Source organism: Protopterus annectens, chromosome 5.part0 (assembly GCF_019279795.1).
Source record: "Protopterus annectens isolate FY-2018-M chromosome 5.part0, PAN1.0, whole genome shotgun sequence".
NCBI lineage: Eukaryota > Metazoa > Chordata > Ceratodontiformes > Protopteridae > Protopterus > Protopterus annectens.
In genome coordinates, this window is record NC_056735.1 from 1,672,662,524 (window position 1) to 1,672,678,706 (window position 16,183).

At 42.3% G+C, this 16,183-nt stretch overlaps 1 protein-coding gene across 1 annotated transcript in view; it reads right to left on the reverse strand.

The window, feature by feature from the left end:
- BRWD1 (bromodomain and WD repeat domain containing 1) overlaps positions 1-16,183 on the reverse strand; it is a gene marked incomplete in the record, with an annotated part of 4,378,631 nt that overhangs the window by 1,448,881 nt on the left and 2,913,567 nt on the right. Inside the window, 1 exon segment of the mRNA XM_044071461.1 lies at positions 3,210-3,317. Within this exon segment, the coding sequence (XP_043927396.1) occupies positions 3,210-3,317 (108 nt within the window).

Here is a 16,183-nt window from a genome sequence, read left to right on the forward strand (position 1 = left end):
AATTCTGCAAAGTAAATGCCAAAAAGAAGCAGTCCAAGGACTGATTCCTGAGGGACTCCATATGTGACTGGCCTCTTTGTAGAGGTGGACTATCCAACTTGAACTTCCAGGGTCCTGCCCGTGAGCCAGTTGGCTATCCACCAGGTGACATATGGGTTTGTACCCAACCTCTTGAGTTTGTCAACAATACCAGAGTGGGGTATTGTGTCAAATGCCTTGGCCAGATCAAGGTATGCAGTGTCAACCACATTTTCTTGCCTCCCTTTGATTTCTGGAATAGGATCTTTACGGAGTGGAGAAACATATTCCTATGGCAGGCAGGGTCTTGCTGTCTTGTTTCACTTCTGGTAAGTATCTCTAACTTTGGGTCCTAACAGTGTGGAACCATCAAAAGAGGCATTAAAAAAAGATACCTTGAAGTTTTTCATGAAATTGTATAGCTGCATTCAAGCATGGCAACTCATAGTAATGCCTATACCAGCGGCTCTTGCTGTCCCATCTGCTGCATTGGATAGAAGGTGCATGGCTACATTAGATGAAGACTATAGGGTAGACATTTGAGTGTCAACTTTTTCTTTTTTTGGACATCTTCAGGCAAATTAACCAAATGAGACTCTGACATCTCACTGATCAAATCCCTCTGAAAATGTGTCAAATAAGCAAGGTAATTCAGTACCAACGGTAAAGGTCACTGAAGCCCAAGTCTGTCCAAAGCCCTTGACTCTCTGTTAGGGAGATGGATAGAACAACTCTTCTCATACAGTACTTACTTTGTGGCTGCTGCAACCACCAAGTCATCAACTGGGGTCCTTTTGACCACAGCCTTCTATCTTTTGGGGCTGTAGAGCTGTCTCAAAACCTCTAAATTCTGACTATCCCTGTCAACCAGAATGAGAAGCATAAGAAACAGGTTGCACTGAGTGTCATGATAGATTCGAACTCGGTGCATTCACCAGCTTTCTTGGACCAGCCAAAGCCCTTTCCACAGCCTTGAAAGCAGATGCCACAACTGGATCCAAGGAAGCACTTCCTCTGACAGCTGACTCAAGAAGCCTCCTGGTTCCAATGGAGATTGGCTCCGAAGAGGGCCTCTGACCTGAGCTGTTAAGTGCACAGGCACCAAGGCAGAGATGTCTCTAAAAACTTCAGGGTCAACTTCACCACCAGTGCTCCAACACAGATGCTTCGACTCTGGGACTCATCCTGATACGATAACATTGGAGTCAAGAGAGTAAGGGACATAGTCAAAGCCAAAGTAATTTGGATCATCGGATCGACTTAAGTGCGCTGGAATAGTTAGGACCCAGGGAACCAGATCAGAATAGTGGACCGGTACTGGAGCAAAGAGTGACAAGGTCAATGGGTCTGTGCCAGACCACCCCTTGGGGTCGGTATCAGGAAGACTCACAGATGAATCGGTGACCTCAAAAATGTCCTCATCATTCAGTCTACGTTCATGTCACTTCGACTTCAATGACAAGGAAGCTCACTTATCTCATAGGATCACTAAATAAAACCAAAGGCTCACTGCTTCCAGAGAAAAAGTAGCTCTGGGGAAGGGAGTTTGGATCTGACTGCCTCAAGGTTTTAGGTATCAGGCCTGATTAACTGGATGGATCCGGGGACCTTTTTCTTGATTTGTCAAGCCTCTTCTCTTCTGAACGCTTATCTTTCAGTCCTTTTTTCTACAGACTTCTCTGAGTGTTTTTCTTTAGACTTGTCCTTTTCTTTCTCCTTCCTTCAACAGTGGGAGAAACAGATGGAGGTCTTACTTCAGAAGACATACTGGACATACAAGACTCTGTCTGTGGTGGAAGCACACAGTTTTCCATCCTATCCTGTACAGCTCTTAGAACCAAGAGCAGCACAAGTATCACAACTTGTCTGAAGATGAGCGGCACCTAAGCAGTAAACACACGCAAGGAATTTGGGGGGGGGGGCATCTTGAGGAGGGACCTTGTGTTCACAGGCTGAACACTTTTTAAAACCTGATGGTTTGTCTGACATCAGAGACAATATATACATAAACACATATGCAACTACAATCTAAACCACTTCTAAAATAAGAAAAAAAAATCTATCAAAACCATTCTACAAAAACACACACAAATAATAATAGTCTAAGTTATTAACAGATACTAGAAATATCTAGAAAGATCACACAAAGCCTACAAAAAAGCTTAGCACTAGCTATAAAACTAGCTCAAGCTAAACTAATACTATCCTATACGATAATCACACTCAATTATAATTAAAGGGAGAAGTCGAGAAGGAAATTAAGTAGAAACTTTTTCAATTATCATGACACACATATGAGAGCTCTCAGACAACAATTCTGTATGCAACAGGCAGCAAATGAAATCGGACGTATTTTAGGCAGAAGGAGGGAACTGTGGTTAAGGGAGGAGTCAAAGTCTCAGATCCAAAGCTCTGGAAGATGGCACCAAGGTCAGATCAGACAACCCAAATACTGAATCTGATGAAAATAGAAAATAATTAATCAAGTAATATTTTCAGTAACTCAACCAGCAAAAAGCAAACCATAAACAGTTAACAAAAATAAAAAGAACACTAAATAGTTATAGAAACCAGAATAAATACAATCTTCATAAGTGAACCTCAAGATGCACGCAAGCCTGAAAACATTAAAAATCCACATACACTGATTACTAGTAAAAATAATCTGAAAAGGTAGATGCTCAAAACAATATATAAAATTATACACAAGCCCCCTCCACAAAAAGCATTTATACTGCATTTTAAGTTGTGTTAATGTGCCACAGCTGTCTAGCAGCCAGCAGTAAGATAATCTGCTGTAAACCAGGCGAGGTACAGTAAGACTCAGTAATCCATTTAAAAGTAGATCCAAATAATATGACAGACTTAACAGCTGAGAATATGAAAACCATCCTAATACCCACACACACACACACACACACACACACACACACACACACCACTGCTTATTTCACTGCTTGTAGCCTGAAATTCCAGACCAAACATTTAAAGCAACCAGACTGCTCAAGTTACGTTTTCCTTAGGGGACAGAGGTCATATAAAGACTGGTGCTATCTTGAGCTGAATACATCCATCCCAAAATGCTAAATCTGGATTAAGTGGAAAAGATCAGCTGCAGGAGTTTCATGAGTTCATTTGGCAAAGGAAAAATTAATTAGCATACACTGCAACAAAAAGACAGACATATTTACCCTGAGGTCCAGTTTCCTCCATGGTTTTTTAGGAAGGTTAATTCTAGAATATTTTTTTCTTTTGACTGCTTCAATATAAGCTTTGTGACCTTGGCGAAAATATGCAACCTGTCAAAAAAAAAAAAAGGACAATTTGATAAAATACATATTCTCAACAACTACTCAGATGCTAAGAAAAGAAGCCAGGCCTTTGCTTAACCACCAAACTATAACAGAAGATTAAAGTGAATATATTTTAGGTGTTCAGCATCTTTCCACAATAGTTTCCATTTATAAGGCAGAGCCAAAAGCTTGCAAGAACATGATGCAAACTGCAGCAGAGTACCCAGTATTAGCAAACAGGAACACAACCCGTACCACTGAACAGAAAAGGGACCAACTAAGTAGTAATGAACAGAAGAAAACTGGGATGAAAGTATCACCTCGTGTGTGTGCTTCAGGACTACAGTAACAGATAACAGTGGATTATGTTTTTTACCATCAGTACAGGCCAAGGGTTTAATTGTGATCCTGAAATGTACCTGCAGGTGTTTAAGGCTGCCAAATGTTTCACAGAGGACCTCAGAGAAATGACATTAAAGAAATTTTTGTTAAAACTTTACAAATTATGTTGCAGAAAAGAACTTAACTTCCTCAACCATAGATTAATTATAAGTTACAAATTATCTCAAGTATGTCATGCCTTACCTTTTCGGTTTTAAGTTCAAAATATTGTGTAGTTAAAAAAGAATGCACTGTTGAGTCTATCGGACATGGCAAGAGTTTCTCTTGTGAGAATATAGAGTACTGATCTTCTGACTGCCACCAAATTGGGAGGGGGTGGAATTTCTTTGTTCTCATGTCTGCATGATGCTTGGCTCATTTGCATAGAGCTCGACAACTTTTGTGAACGTGGCACTGAAATAACGATTTTGGTCATATACAAACGCTGTTAAGTACTTCTTTTACTTGTGCTCTCTGTATTACAGAGTATTATACTTGGTATAGCTGTACTTACTGATGTGTACTTACCATAACATTAGATCCTTGTTGCCCGTTTTCATCCAATTCAGCCTGTGGGTTTATAAGACTGGAGACCGACGATTCCAAAAGACTTCTACCTTGCAGCTCTGCCTCCTCTACCCACAACACCATGCTCTCTTCTATCTACCTCAGATTAAGTTTGCCTCTCCCACAAACATCACACATAACATATCAAAACATTCCAGGGACCTAACTCAGGACCCAAGGATTCTAACAGGACCACCTCAGCAGCTTAGCCACAAACTACCGTTCTGCAAACGAACCAAAAGGGGAATAACAGGAAGGGATGGCTGAACTGGATGGAAACAGATAACATGGAGTCTACTTGACGTATATTTCCAAGCAAAGATCTGAATCTTCTAGACTTTGTTGCATACTTGCTATATACGTCTATGTATGTATGTATGTATGTATATGTATATGTATATGTATATGTATATGTATATATATATATATATATATATATATATATATATATATATATATATATCCCCACATTGTTGTGAATTGCTTATCCTGTCTCTCTTCCCAATCCTGATTGACTCATAGTTATTATGCAATATTTTGTATGCTCTATCAATTATTCCATTTTCAACAGCAGCTTCTGTTCTAGATTCTACTAAAAACACTACAATTGCTGGCCTTTCGTTTAAGATCCCCCTATTTCTCTCTCTTTGCCTATTCTCTGATATCAATCCTCGATAATTCAGACGATCTCTAGCCTGCAGTTCAAAAATTAATTTTGACATCTTCTCATTCTGTTATCTCTCCCTCTCTAGTTATGTGTTCCCAACACCTTGGTTCATTTGCCAATTTTCTCCTATAAATTCCAGCCCCCTTTTGCCTATTGTCTGCATCACTAATTGCAGTCATCCCTATTGGCAGAATCTCCTTTCTCCATATATTTCTGACAAGAGTAGTTGGCAGGGAATTTTCAAAGTCTGCCAACTCATTACACTCCCAATTACCCGTTTCTCTGCACGCCTCCAACATTTGTAATCCACCAGAGGAAAAATTCTTTGGAGTCTGCTTGAGGTATAAAAATACCTATGCACACACTTCCAAGCAAAGGTTCTAAATCTTTTAGATTTTGTTGCATATTTGGGAGTCATACATATATCCCCCTCCCCACACTATTTATTTGTGAACTGCTTATCCAGTCTTTCATCCCAATTCTTTCTAACCTCCTCTGATTGATTTTTAATAGTTATCATGCAATATTTTATATGCCCTACTAACTATCCATATTTTAACAGCAGCTTCTGTTCTAAGTTCTAGTAAAAACTCTACTAGTCTTGGTCTTTTGCTTAGGATCACCCTACTTCTTTCTATTTGCCTATATTTTGATATTAATCCTTGATAGGAACGGCAATCTCTAGCCTGCAGTCCAAATTAACTGCCCTCTTCCCATTCTATTACATTTCCTCTCTAATTATTTGCTCCTGATACCTTGGTTTCTTTGCCAGTTTTCTCCAGTAAATTCTAGCCCCTTCTTATCTATTCTTTGTACCTGTTACTGCAGTCATCCTTATTGGCAGAATCTGCTTTCTCCATTCTTGTGTTTGAGTAGTACTTTATGAATATAATATTCCATATGGTTTGTTGCTATTCTCCTTAAGGATCTGCATACAAAATCCCAGTGTCTCCTTGTTTCTCGAGCTTCCCCCTGATCACTATCATCCCTTTCCACTTTGAATTATAACTTTCTGCTTGTTCTATGTATAGGAGCCTTAACTGTGTAACTTTGAAATATCCCTTCAAATCAGGTAATTCCAAACCACCTTGTTCTACAAGAAGGATCAACTTATCCCACTTGACTCTTGCCCATTTCTCTTCCCAGATAAAATCCTTTAACTCTATTAATTGCTATAAACAAATTATCCTCTTGCTAATAAATATATGCCTGACCTCTGTTAAAAACTAAAGGGACTGAAAACATTTTCACTGATTGTATCTTGCTATCCATAAAACTGCTTTCAATTTTTCAGTTGTTTTATTATTTTTTGTTTAGTCTCTTTCCACATATCCTTAGCTGCCATAACAGAATCCTTTTTAGTCCTAAGTACTTAATTTTATCATGTCCCCATAAATATGGTTATTGCTGAACCAATTCATGTGTGGGTACACATTTACAACTATTGTCTTTGTTTTATCCTTATTAATTTTAATTCCCAAAAATAAGTGAAACTGTCTCAGAATGTCCCACAATAATGAAATGTCTTTTTCTGGTGTTATGTATAAAATAATATCTGCAAATAAAACCAATTTTTCTCGATTAACATACCAATTATATCTTTGAATTTCTGAGTCTCTTATTTTCCTTGCCAATGTTTCTAAATATTAACGTAAACAACAATGGGGAAAGAGGATTCCCCTGCCTGGTTTCTTGGTTCAGACAGAACTCATCAGAGAGGACACCCTGTAATTTACACCTCTGATCCCTCACATATCCTCCTAATCAGCTTTATAATTTTATCAGGGAATGCAAATGTTTCCATTGCCCTACTCATAATATCCCACATTACTCTGTCAAATGCTTTCTCTGCATCAAGACTCAACAACAGTGGTATTTTCTTACATTCTGCTTCCCTCTGGTGCATCATTTTTCTGTTAATGTTGTCAAATATTTGCCTCCCCTCCACAAAACCACACTGATCCATATCTATCAATTTTGACATCATCTTGCCATTATAGACGCTTTATAATCATGGTTTAGAATAGAAAAGAGCCTATACAAAGCTGGATATCTGATGGGTCTTTAACAATCCTGAGGTATTACAACCACCACCACTTTCTTCCAGAATGTTGGTTCTTTTCCTCCTCTAAAAATGCTGTTAAAACAAAGCCTTCCAGATCTTTATCACTTTCTTTCCTCCCAGTTTCCAAACTCCTACAGGAATACTATCTACTCCTGTAGATTGGAGGAGAAATGCTTTCTCTAACAGCAACTTTAGATAGTCTTAAAGATGCAATGGGTGTATGGATTCCTGCCAATGTGACAGTGGAATAACTTGTTCCACTCAAAAAGATTGGCCAGGAATTCCAAGACTGCTGGAAGACAAGCCAAAATGGGATCAAGATTGTTATCAACTGACCAGATGGAGAATCTTCTCCATTTGCTTTTGTAAATCTTACATGTAGAAAGTTTATTTGAAGAAATTAGAATATGAATAACCAGGGATCAAAACATGGACTGCCTAGCCATCACTGGAATTGGAGAAACCATGTGGTTATCTTCAGGGATTGAACATCTGAGTGAGAAGATTTGATGTGCGACACACCACACCTGAGGCAGAGCCCAGCACCCAAACAGGGTGCACTACATTAGGCCATAGGAAGGGAAACCATACTTGCAGAGGGGCTATAAGGATGACTGTGATAGTCTTCATCAGTGCCTTCTGTAAACATTTTGGAATCAAAGAAATGTGAGGGAAAGCATAAGGGAATCCTGGGGGGCCAAGTGTGTGACAGAGCATCTATCGATGACTCTCATTCCGGGAGGATGAGAGTGTAGAACTTGCTGCATTGTTATTGTGGGTAGATGCAAACAGATCACAGCAAAGTCAGCCTCAACAGCTGAATATCTACTCAATGACTGCTAGACTGAGAAAACCCTCAGAAGGGAGAAGGATACATCTGCTCAACCTGCCCACTAACACAATGGACTTGCCTGGGATACGAGTTGCTATTAGAAAGCAGTGAGAAGATATTGCACATTGCCACACTGTCATGGTCTCTCGACATAATGAATAAGTTCTGGTTCCTCCCTGTTTGTTGTCATACCAGATGACTGACATGTAGACTTGCCTGGCCAGATATCACTTCTGAGGGGAAACTGTCCTGAAAGGCATGCAGTGCTAGCAGGACCACTCTCATCTCCAATACACTGATGTGAAGACTGGCCTCTGATTGTGACTGACCACATACCTTGGATCATCTTTCCCAAGTAATGACCACCCATCCCCAAGTGCAAAGATTCCATGGTCACTCTGGAATGGGGAGTGGGAATATTGAAAGGACGTCCCTGTGAAATATATGGTAACTACAACCATCATCAGATATGTGCTTCTTCGTTAAAGATACTTGGAAATATGTGGGTTGTTGTCTCACTGACCACTGGACTGCAAGAGTCCAATGGAAGACTCATGTAGTACCATGTCAGGGGAGTAATAGCTGCCATGGATCCTTAACCACAAAGACTCATTCCTGGAGGTGGCTTCTGACAAGACTAGATGCTTAAAGCTTGATGTCATTTGGATGTGATCCTTGTTTGGAGAAGTTTTACACCTTGATGTCTTGTGTCCAAGTGAGTTCCTATGAATTGTAAAGAATGAACTGGACAAGTTTGAACTTTGCTATATTCATTGTTATATCTAGATATGAACACAAGTGAAGAAAGGAACCCCTGGACTGTACAGGTAGATCCTGGGTAGGGCCAGTGATGAGCCAGTAATCTAAGAAAGGGAACATTCAGAGATGAGCTGCTACCATTACCATACACTTGGTGAACACCCGGTTTGCTGTGATGAGACCAAAAAAGAGAGCTCTGAACTGAAAATAACTACCTACCAACCGGAAGCAAAGATACTTCCTGGAGTGTCTGTCCATATTTATGTGATAGTACGCATCCTAAAGATCTACTGAGCACATCCAGTCATTTCCTCTCTCTCTCTTTCTCACAGCAGAGGGAGAACAGACTGCACCAAGACCCTTTGGAATTTCATTTTTCTTACCAAACTGCTCAGTTAACTTAGGTCCAGAACTGGGTTTAGATTCCAGTTTCTCTTTAGCACTAAAAAAAATCTTGAGCAAATTCTGGATCATCTTTCGTCTGGATAGGACCCCCTGGATGACTCAGCTGTTTAAGAATCTTATTTCTGAAACAGTCTCTTCCCGTTGAGTGTGTAAAACATCCTTAAGTCTTTTTTGGGCTAAAGGAAGCATGTGAAAAGAATGAAATAACCTCTGGTTATTATCCTCTGCACCCATTTGTCTTGGGTAACAGGCATCCAGGCTGCTGGATGCAGATGCAAGGATAAGCTCCTCCAGTGTGCAGCAATTGGGTAACTGTTCAGGAGCACTGAAAAGGTTTCTCAGAGAAAGGAAATTTGAAGTCTTGATTCTGTAGACCACCTCTGATCCTAGGGCAACATCCATTTTAAGAGATCCTCCTTCTGCCGTGGGAGCCTCTGTCTCCAGAAGCATTAGGTGAAAAAAAAAATGTGATTTGCAGAAAGTACAGTTGTGTACACTTACCATAAATGTAGATGTCTGAGTGTATTCACTGTTGCAGTCCTTACAAATGGGTTATCCTGCTCCTGGTAGCTCGCAGTCAGCCAGAATACCAAATTCCTTGGTATATGACGTCGGCTGCCTCCGGATTAAGCCCGACGCCAGAACGTCAGGTAAAAAAGCAGGCAAGCCAATGTCATTTCCTCAGTTTTTCTTGCCATAACTGTTAAGAGCCCCCAGAAAAGTAAGACCAGGTAAAGAAAAAATCCAGTCGGTGCCCTAGGAAAAAAAGAGGGATGGAAGGGGGGGGGGGCAGGACTGCAATTCACTGCAAGTGAATACACTTGAACATCTACATTTATGGTAAGTGTACGCAACTGTACTATGTTCATCGTGTTTCACTGTTGCACTCCTTACAAATGGGTTGATTCCCAAAGCCCAGGAAACAACAAAAAGGGAGGAGCAACACCACTGATTAATGGTTGGTAAGAATGCCCTGCAACACAACAGTGGCAAAACCAGCCCTGGACTTAGAAAACAAGGGCAAATTGCAATGCTTGGTGAAAGTGTGGAAAAGTCCAGGTAGCTGCTTCCAGGATGTCCTTAGTAGGTACACCTCTAAGAAAAGCTGCTGAGGTAGAGGTAAGCCCTAGTCTTAATACCCTGAGGAGGAACCTTGCCATGCTATAAGTAACAAAAGTGAATACAATGAGCAATCCACTTAGAAATAGTATGTTTAGAAATAGCTTTGCCCTGGGCTCCAGGAGGAAAACTGACCAACAATTTATCTGACTTTAAAAAAGTTTAGTCCTGTCCAGGTAAAATCTAAGTTGCCTATGCACATCCAATAAATGCAGAAACCTTTCTCCTCTATTCTGAGGATTAGGAAAAAAGGTAGGCAGGTGGATAGACTGGTTAAGAGTCACACTAGAAACCACCTTAGGCATAAAAGAAGGATTAGTCCAAAGAGAAACCCGATCCACATGGGAAGTAATAAAAGGCTCTACTGCCATTAAGGCCTGCAGCTCAGACACTCTTCTAGCTGAAGTAATGGCCAAAAGAAATGCAGTTTTCCAGGAGAGAAACTTCAAATCTGCTGAGGCAGCAGGCTCAAAGGGAGGCAGAGTAAGTTTCTCAAGCACAAAATTAAGATCCCAAGCAGGAATAGGTGCCCTTCTGGGAGGCTTTAAATTGCTAACTCCCATGAGGAACTGTTTCATCAGGGGATGAGAGAAAATGGGTTGTTCAAAGGAACAGTGAGCAGAAATAGCTGAAGCATGAATCTTGATAGAAGAGAAGGAAAGTCTGCCATTAAGTAAACCTGCCAGATAATCAAGAATTAGAGGGAGAGTAGGTTGAGATGGGTCTTCCCCGCTAGTCTGCATCCAAATGGAGAATCTTTTCCACTTATCTGCATAAGATTTCCTAGTACTAGGCCTCCTGGCCTCACAAAAGGACCTCAACCACCTGTTAAGAAAGGTTTAAATTATGAGCCAGGCAGTCAAATGCAGAGTCTGAAGGTGAAAATGCAGAATCTTTCCTCTGTCCTAAACCAAGAGATTTATCATCATGGGAAGATGCCAAGAATGAGACTGGGAGAGACTGCGAAGAAGTGGATACCAATGCTACCTGGGCCAGTCTGGAGCTATGATGATGGCCCTTGGTTTTTCGTCCCTTATCTTTAACAGCACTCTGGGAAGAAGAGGCAGAGGAGGGGAATGCATAGACCAATGGCTGTGTCCAGGGGAAGGACAGAGCATCTACTTTCCAAGCTTTGCTGTGATGATCCCTGATGCAAAAGGTTGGAAGAAGGTGGTTGGTTGGAGAAGAAGAGAGATCCACCTGGGGAGAACACGAAAGCTGAATGATGCGATGGAAGATGGTCTTGTTTAGTTGCCACTCATGAGGATCCAGGACCTGCCTGCTCAACTGGTCTGCCAAGGTGTTGAGCCTTCCTGGAAGAAAGTGGGCTATCAGATGAATGCCCAAAGAAGCTGCTATGGACCACAGCCTCATGCTTTGTCTGCACAGGGGGTAAGAGTGAGTCCCTCCATGCTTGTTGATGCATCACATTGATTGTAGTGTTGTCTTTCCCAACTAGAAGAGTACCAGAGAGAGAGAAGATGCTTGAAAGCCATCAAGGCCTGCTGAACTGCCATCATTTCCTTCAGATTTATGTGCAACTGAGCTTGTTGATAGCTCCAAGCTCACTGAATGCATGTGCTCTCTAGATGTGCTCCCCAAGCATAGTCCAAGGCATCCATGGTGAGAGTCTGGCTGGCAGGAGTTGGACAGAAATGTAGGCCTTTGTTCTGTGCACAGGTCGTTGCCCACCAAAGGAACTCCATCTGCAGGTAGGGAATCAGAGGGAGAATCAAGTCTAAATATTGTGTGTGTTGACACCAAAGGTTCTTGAGGTACCATTGTATTTTCCTCACATGCAGTCTGGCATATGGAATTATCAGAATACATGAAGCTATGAACTTCAGGGCTTGCATAAATTGCCTTGCAGAGAGCTGGGTCATGCTTGCCAAGTTCTTGAAGTAATTTGAAAGATCCATCTGTTTCGCTTGAGGGAGGGATAACATCTGGGTGGCTGTGTTCAGACTCGCTCCCAGGAATACAATCTCCCTGGTGGGTACCAATTTTTACTTCTTTTCATTGATTGTGTAGCCCAAAGAGGTGAGGAGGTTCTTTACAAAGTCCAAATCCTTTAGAAGTTGCTCTGGAGAGTTTGCCTGAATAAGGCAATCATCCAAGTAAGGGTAAATTTGAATGTTTCTTTGCCTGCAAAATGCAATGATTGGAGCCAGACATTTTGTAAAAACTCTGGGAGCAGTAGATAAGCCAAAGGGCAGTGCAGAGAACTGGAAGTGCCTGTTCCCTGCCCTGAAATGAAGGAACTGCCTGTAGCTTTCCCTTATAGGGATGTGCAAGTAAAATTCTTTTAGATCCAAAGTCACCAGCCAGAAATCATTGGCCAGCATTGGCAGCAACTGCTGAAGAGTGAGCATTTTGAATTTAGGAATCACCAGATAGGCATTTAGAATGGACAAATTCAGACTAGGGCACCAGGTGTCCCCCTTTTTGGAGACCAGGAAAAGTCTTGAGTAAAAACCCTGGCTTATATGTTAGTGCAGGAACTGGCTCTATTGCTCCAAGTTTTAGCAAGGAAGAAACTTGTTTTTCTGCTTCTGCCCTTTGAAGAGGGGGAATATCTGGGTATCCTTGGAGGACCGGGAAGGTGTGAAAGGAGAATTTGCAGCCTTGAGATACTATTTTTAGCACCCATTTGTCGTCTGTTATAGTGTGCCCCCAAAGGAAACCCTGGGCCCACAAAGGCAAGCAAGGGAAGGCCGGAGTCTCTGAGAAGGTTTGCTTTGGGAAGTCTGCTTAGAACTCCCTGATTTTGAAGATGAAGCCTGCCACTGTTTAGCCTTTAGAGTGGAAGTCTGTACCCTGGAAGACCTGTAGCCCCTAGATCTTGTGTGACTCTGTTTACTAGGGTCAGGAAAAGTCCAAATCTTAGAAGGGTAATGCCTGCTAAAATGAGGAGGCTGAACTTGCAGAATGTCCTTAACAGTTTGCATAGATTTAGCCTTATCCTCCAACTTTTTCAACACCTCTTCTGCTTAGCTTCCAAAAAGATTGTCCTTATGCAAGGGCACATCCAGTAATTTAGATTTTACAGGTTCAGAAAGGGGCTGTTCCCTGAGCCAATCATGTCTTCTGATAACAGAACCAGTGGCCGCTGCTCTGCAAGAAGCCTCCAAAGTGTCAAAACCACAATGTAGAGAATGTTTAGTAACCAAATTGGCAGAATTCAATAAGTCTTGCATGTCTTTATTCTCCATCAGGGAAGGAACACCAGCAATTTTAGCCTTAATGGCCTCTAAAATATGCTGTTGATACTTAAGCATATGAAAGAGACAATTAACAGACCTAATAGCCAGGGTGGAAGTATAAACCTTTTTACCCCACCTGTCTAAGGCCCTAGCTTCCCTGTCAGAAGGAACAGGATTTTAGCCACAGTGGCCTTAACACCCTTAGGGAACTGAGAAATAATCTCTGGATCAGCAGTAGAATTTTTGAAAAGGAACTGATGAGAATCAGGGACTCTCTAATACCTGTCAGGTTTTCTGGGAGCAGGAGGAACAGAATTAGGTGTCAAAGAATTCTCCATGAAAACATCAACAACTTCCAAAACCGGAGGAATAGCCAAAGTCTTATGCTGAGGCAAATCCAAGAACACCCTAATCCGCTTCTTAGACTGAGGGTAGTCCTGACTTTCCCATCTAAAATGCTCTCTGAAGGTATTCAGAGTATCTCCAAATGAGAAATCTTCTGGGGAAGAGGCAGAAGGGCTAGAGACTTCAGCATCAGAATCCTCAAAACCAGAAAAAAGCTGAGAGTGTCCTTCATCAACAGAGGTGATGGAAACCTCTGAGGCAGACAAAACATCTGGGGACAATTCCCTAGCCCTCTTAGAAGGAGGTGGCTGAGAGCCCCTGATAAGAGTCAAGAGATCACTAGCCATCTTAACCATCTGAGTGTGAGGAAATCGAGGGGAGGCCGGCGCCTGTTTAGGAGTAGATTTTCTGCTGTGAGGCCTGCCACAAAGCCGGAGGAACTCGGGAGACCTAGGCACCGCAGAAGTGTAAGCCAAGGTCAGTCTGGATCTGGTCTACGGGCAGAGAAAAGAGGCCTTCGAAGCTGCTGCCTGCTTAGCGGCCCCAGATCCATCAGAGGCGGTGACTGGTGGAGGATCTGAAGGCAAAGTAGAAGCCTGCGATATGGAGGGCTCAAGCAAAGGCCTCTGAAGATGCCTGCTGCTGAACATCCACGGGCTGCAGGGGCAAAGAAAGTGCCTCACTGACCATCGATGAACTGACAACCAATCAACTTAACAGGGATATCATCGGGTAATTTAACCATCAGCCTGTCGTGGTCCTTATCTTGCACTTCTTAGAAACATCTGAAGTCGGAAGACCAGAGGATGCCATACCAACAAACTCAGGCCAAACTCCAAAGTGCTTATATGAAATCCTAGCTCTATGGCGTATGGTACGTGGGTTGAAAGAAGCACAGAGATCACAATTTGGGACGTCATGCTCAAGGCCCAAACAAGTAATACAGTACGAATGAAAATCACGATGAGAAATCTGTTTTCCACAGGCAAGACAATTATTAATTTTCTCTGACATTTGTTAAAGCAGGAATAAAAGGGTCCCCAATGGGGTACTTATCTGAGGATGTCTTCAACTTTAGAAGTCGAAATACAAAAAGAAGGTAATCGGCCGACCGGCACTCATGTGAATTGCTTCTGCTTCAGGCTCCACGGCAAGAAAGATTGAGGAAATGATGTTGGCTGCCTGCCTTTGTACCTGACGTCAGGCTTCACCAAGAAAGTAGAGAAGACATAGATTTGCTTCCCAAATCTGTCCAAAGCATGAAACTCCCGGTTTGGTGAATGGAGAGAGAAGCTTTTTTTTAGCTCTTTCCTTCTTGGTGGCTGCCACCACTACCATGGAATCCACAGCTGGAACTTTACACCAATGGAAATGGTCTTGAGAGTGACAATTAACATGTCTGGTTTCCTGAGGATGTGTTCAGTCATGGCCAGCCCCCTCCACACCCATGTAGAGATCAGGTCTATCATCTCATCCACTGGTGGAACTACCCAAGACATAGATGGGCCAGAACCAAAAGCCTAGCTAAAGACAGACTCTTCTAGAGAAAGAGGCTGGGAAGATCATCCCCCTCACTATTTAAGCAGTTCAGGGATCTCGCCATACAAAACTCCCTCAAGGGGGGACCTAGGGGAACTTTCTCATTCATAAAAGTCAGCATCAGTGGTGACACATTCCTTAGGGGAATTTAGGTGCCTCCTTTTACACTTGTTTCTTTTGAACTTCCACAGTGGGATACTCTGGGGTAGACTCAGAAGCTGAGGTGGACTCCTCCATAGGAGCTGGTGCAAGACTTTTGGTCACAGGCTGTCCTGACAGAACAAGATTTGGGTCCAGATGCCGGGAGACCCTTTGGGACAGAGACTAATCTGAACTTGAGGGGAATGCCTTCTCTCTGGAATGACAGAGTACTCTCTTGAAAGTTAAGCTTGGTAAGGGTCTGGGGAACAGAACCCTAGCAGCCAAATCCCCAGAGGGAGGCTCCAACTGAACCACCACATGGCTAGGGTCTGAGGCTGACGAAGTAGAACTAACGCTAAAGTCCTGAGAACAAGGAACAGTCACAAAGATCTTGGTGCAGAAACTAACCTGAACAATTCCAAAGATCCTGGTTCTGAAGCTACCTTGTTGGAGTGGATGCCGAACATTCGGCTCAGCTCTGAAGTAGCTGGAGCCGATAGAATCAGAGAATTAAATGTCATCTCGGAAGTAAGCCAAGGCTCCAATGCAGACTTTACCTGGGTTGAAATTGGATCCAAAGGCCCCAGATCCAAAAGGTTGGATCAGAGAAGAAGCCATTCCCTCGACCCTGGTGTAGAACACAGCCGGAAGGATCCCAAATGGATCCGAGTCCAAAGGAATCTCCTCAACATCTTGTCCATGCCTGCTTCACTTAGCCAGCTGGAAGACCTGGCAGACCGGAAGGATGAAGCAGGAGGAGAAGAACTAGAATGGTGTTATCGCTTTTCTTGTCTGACAGGGGAATGAAGCATAGGAAATACAGGCTTCAGAAAATACTCAGAAGAGGGT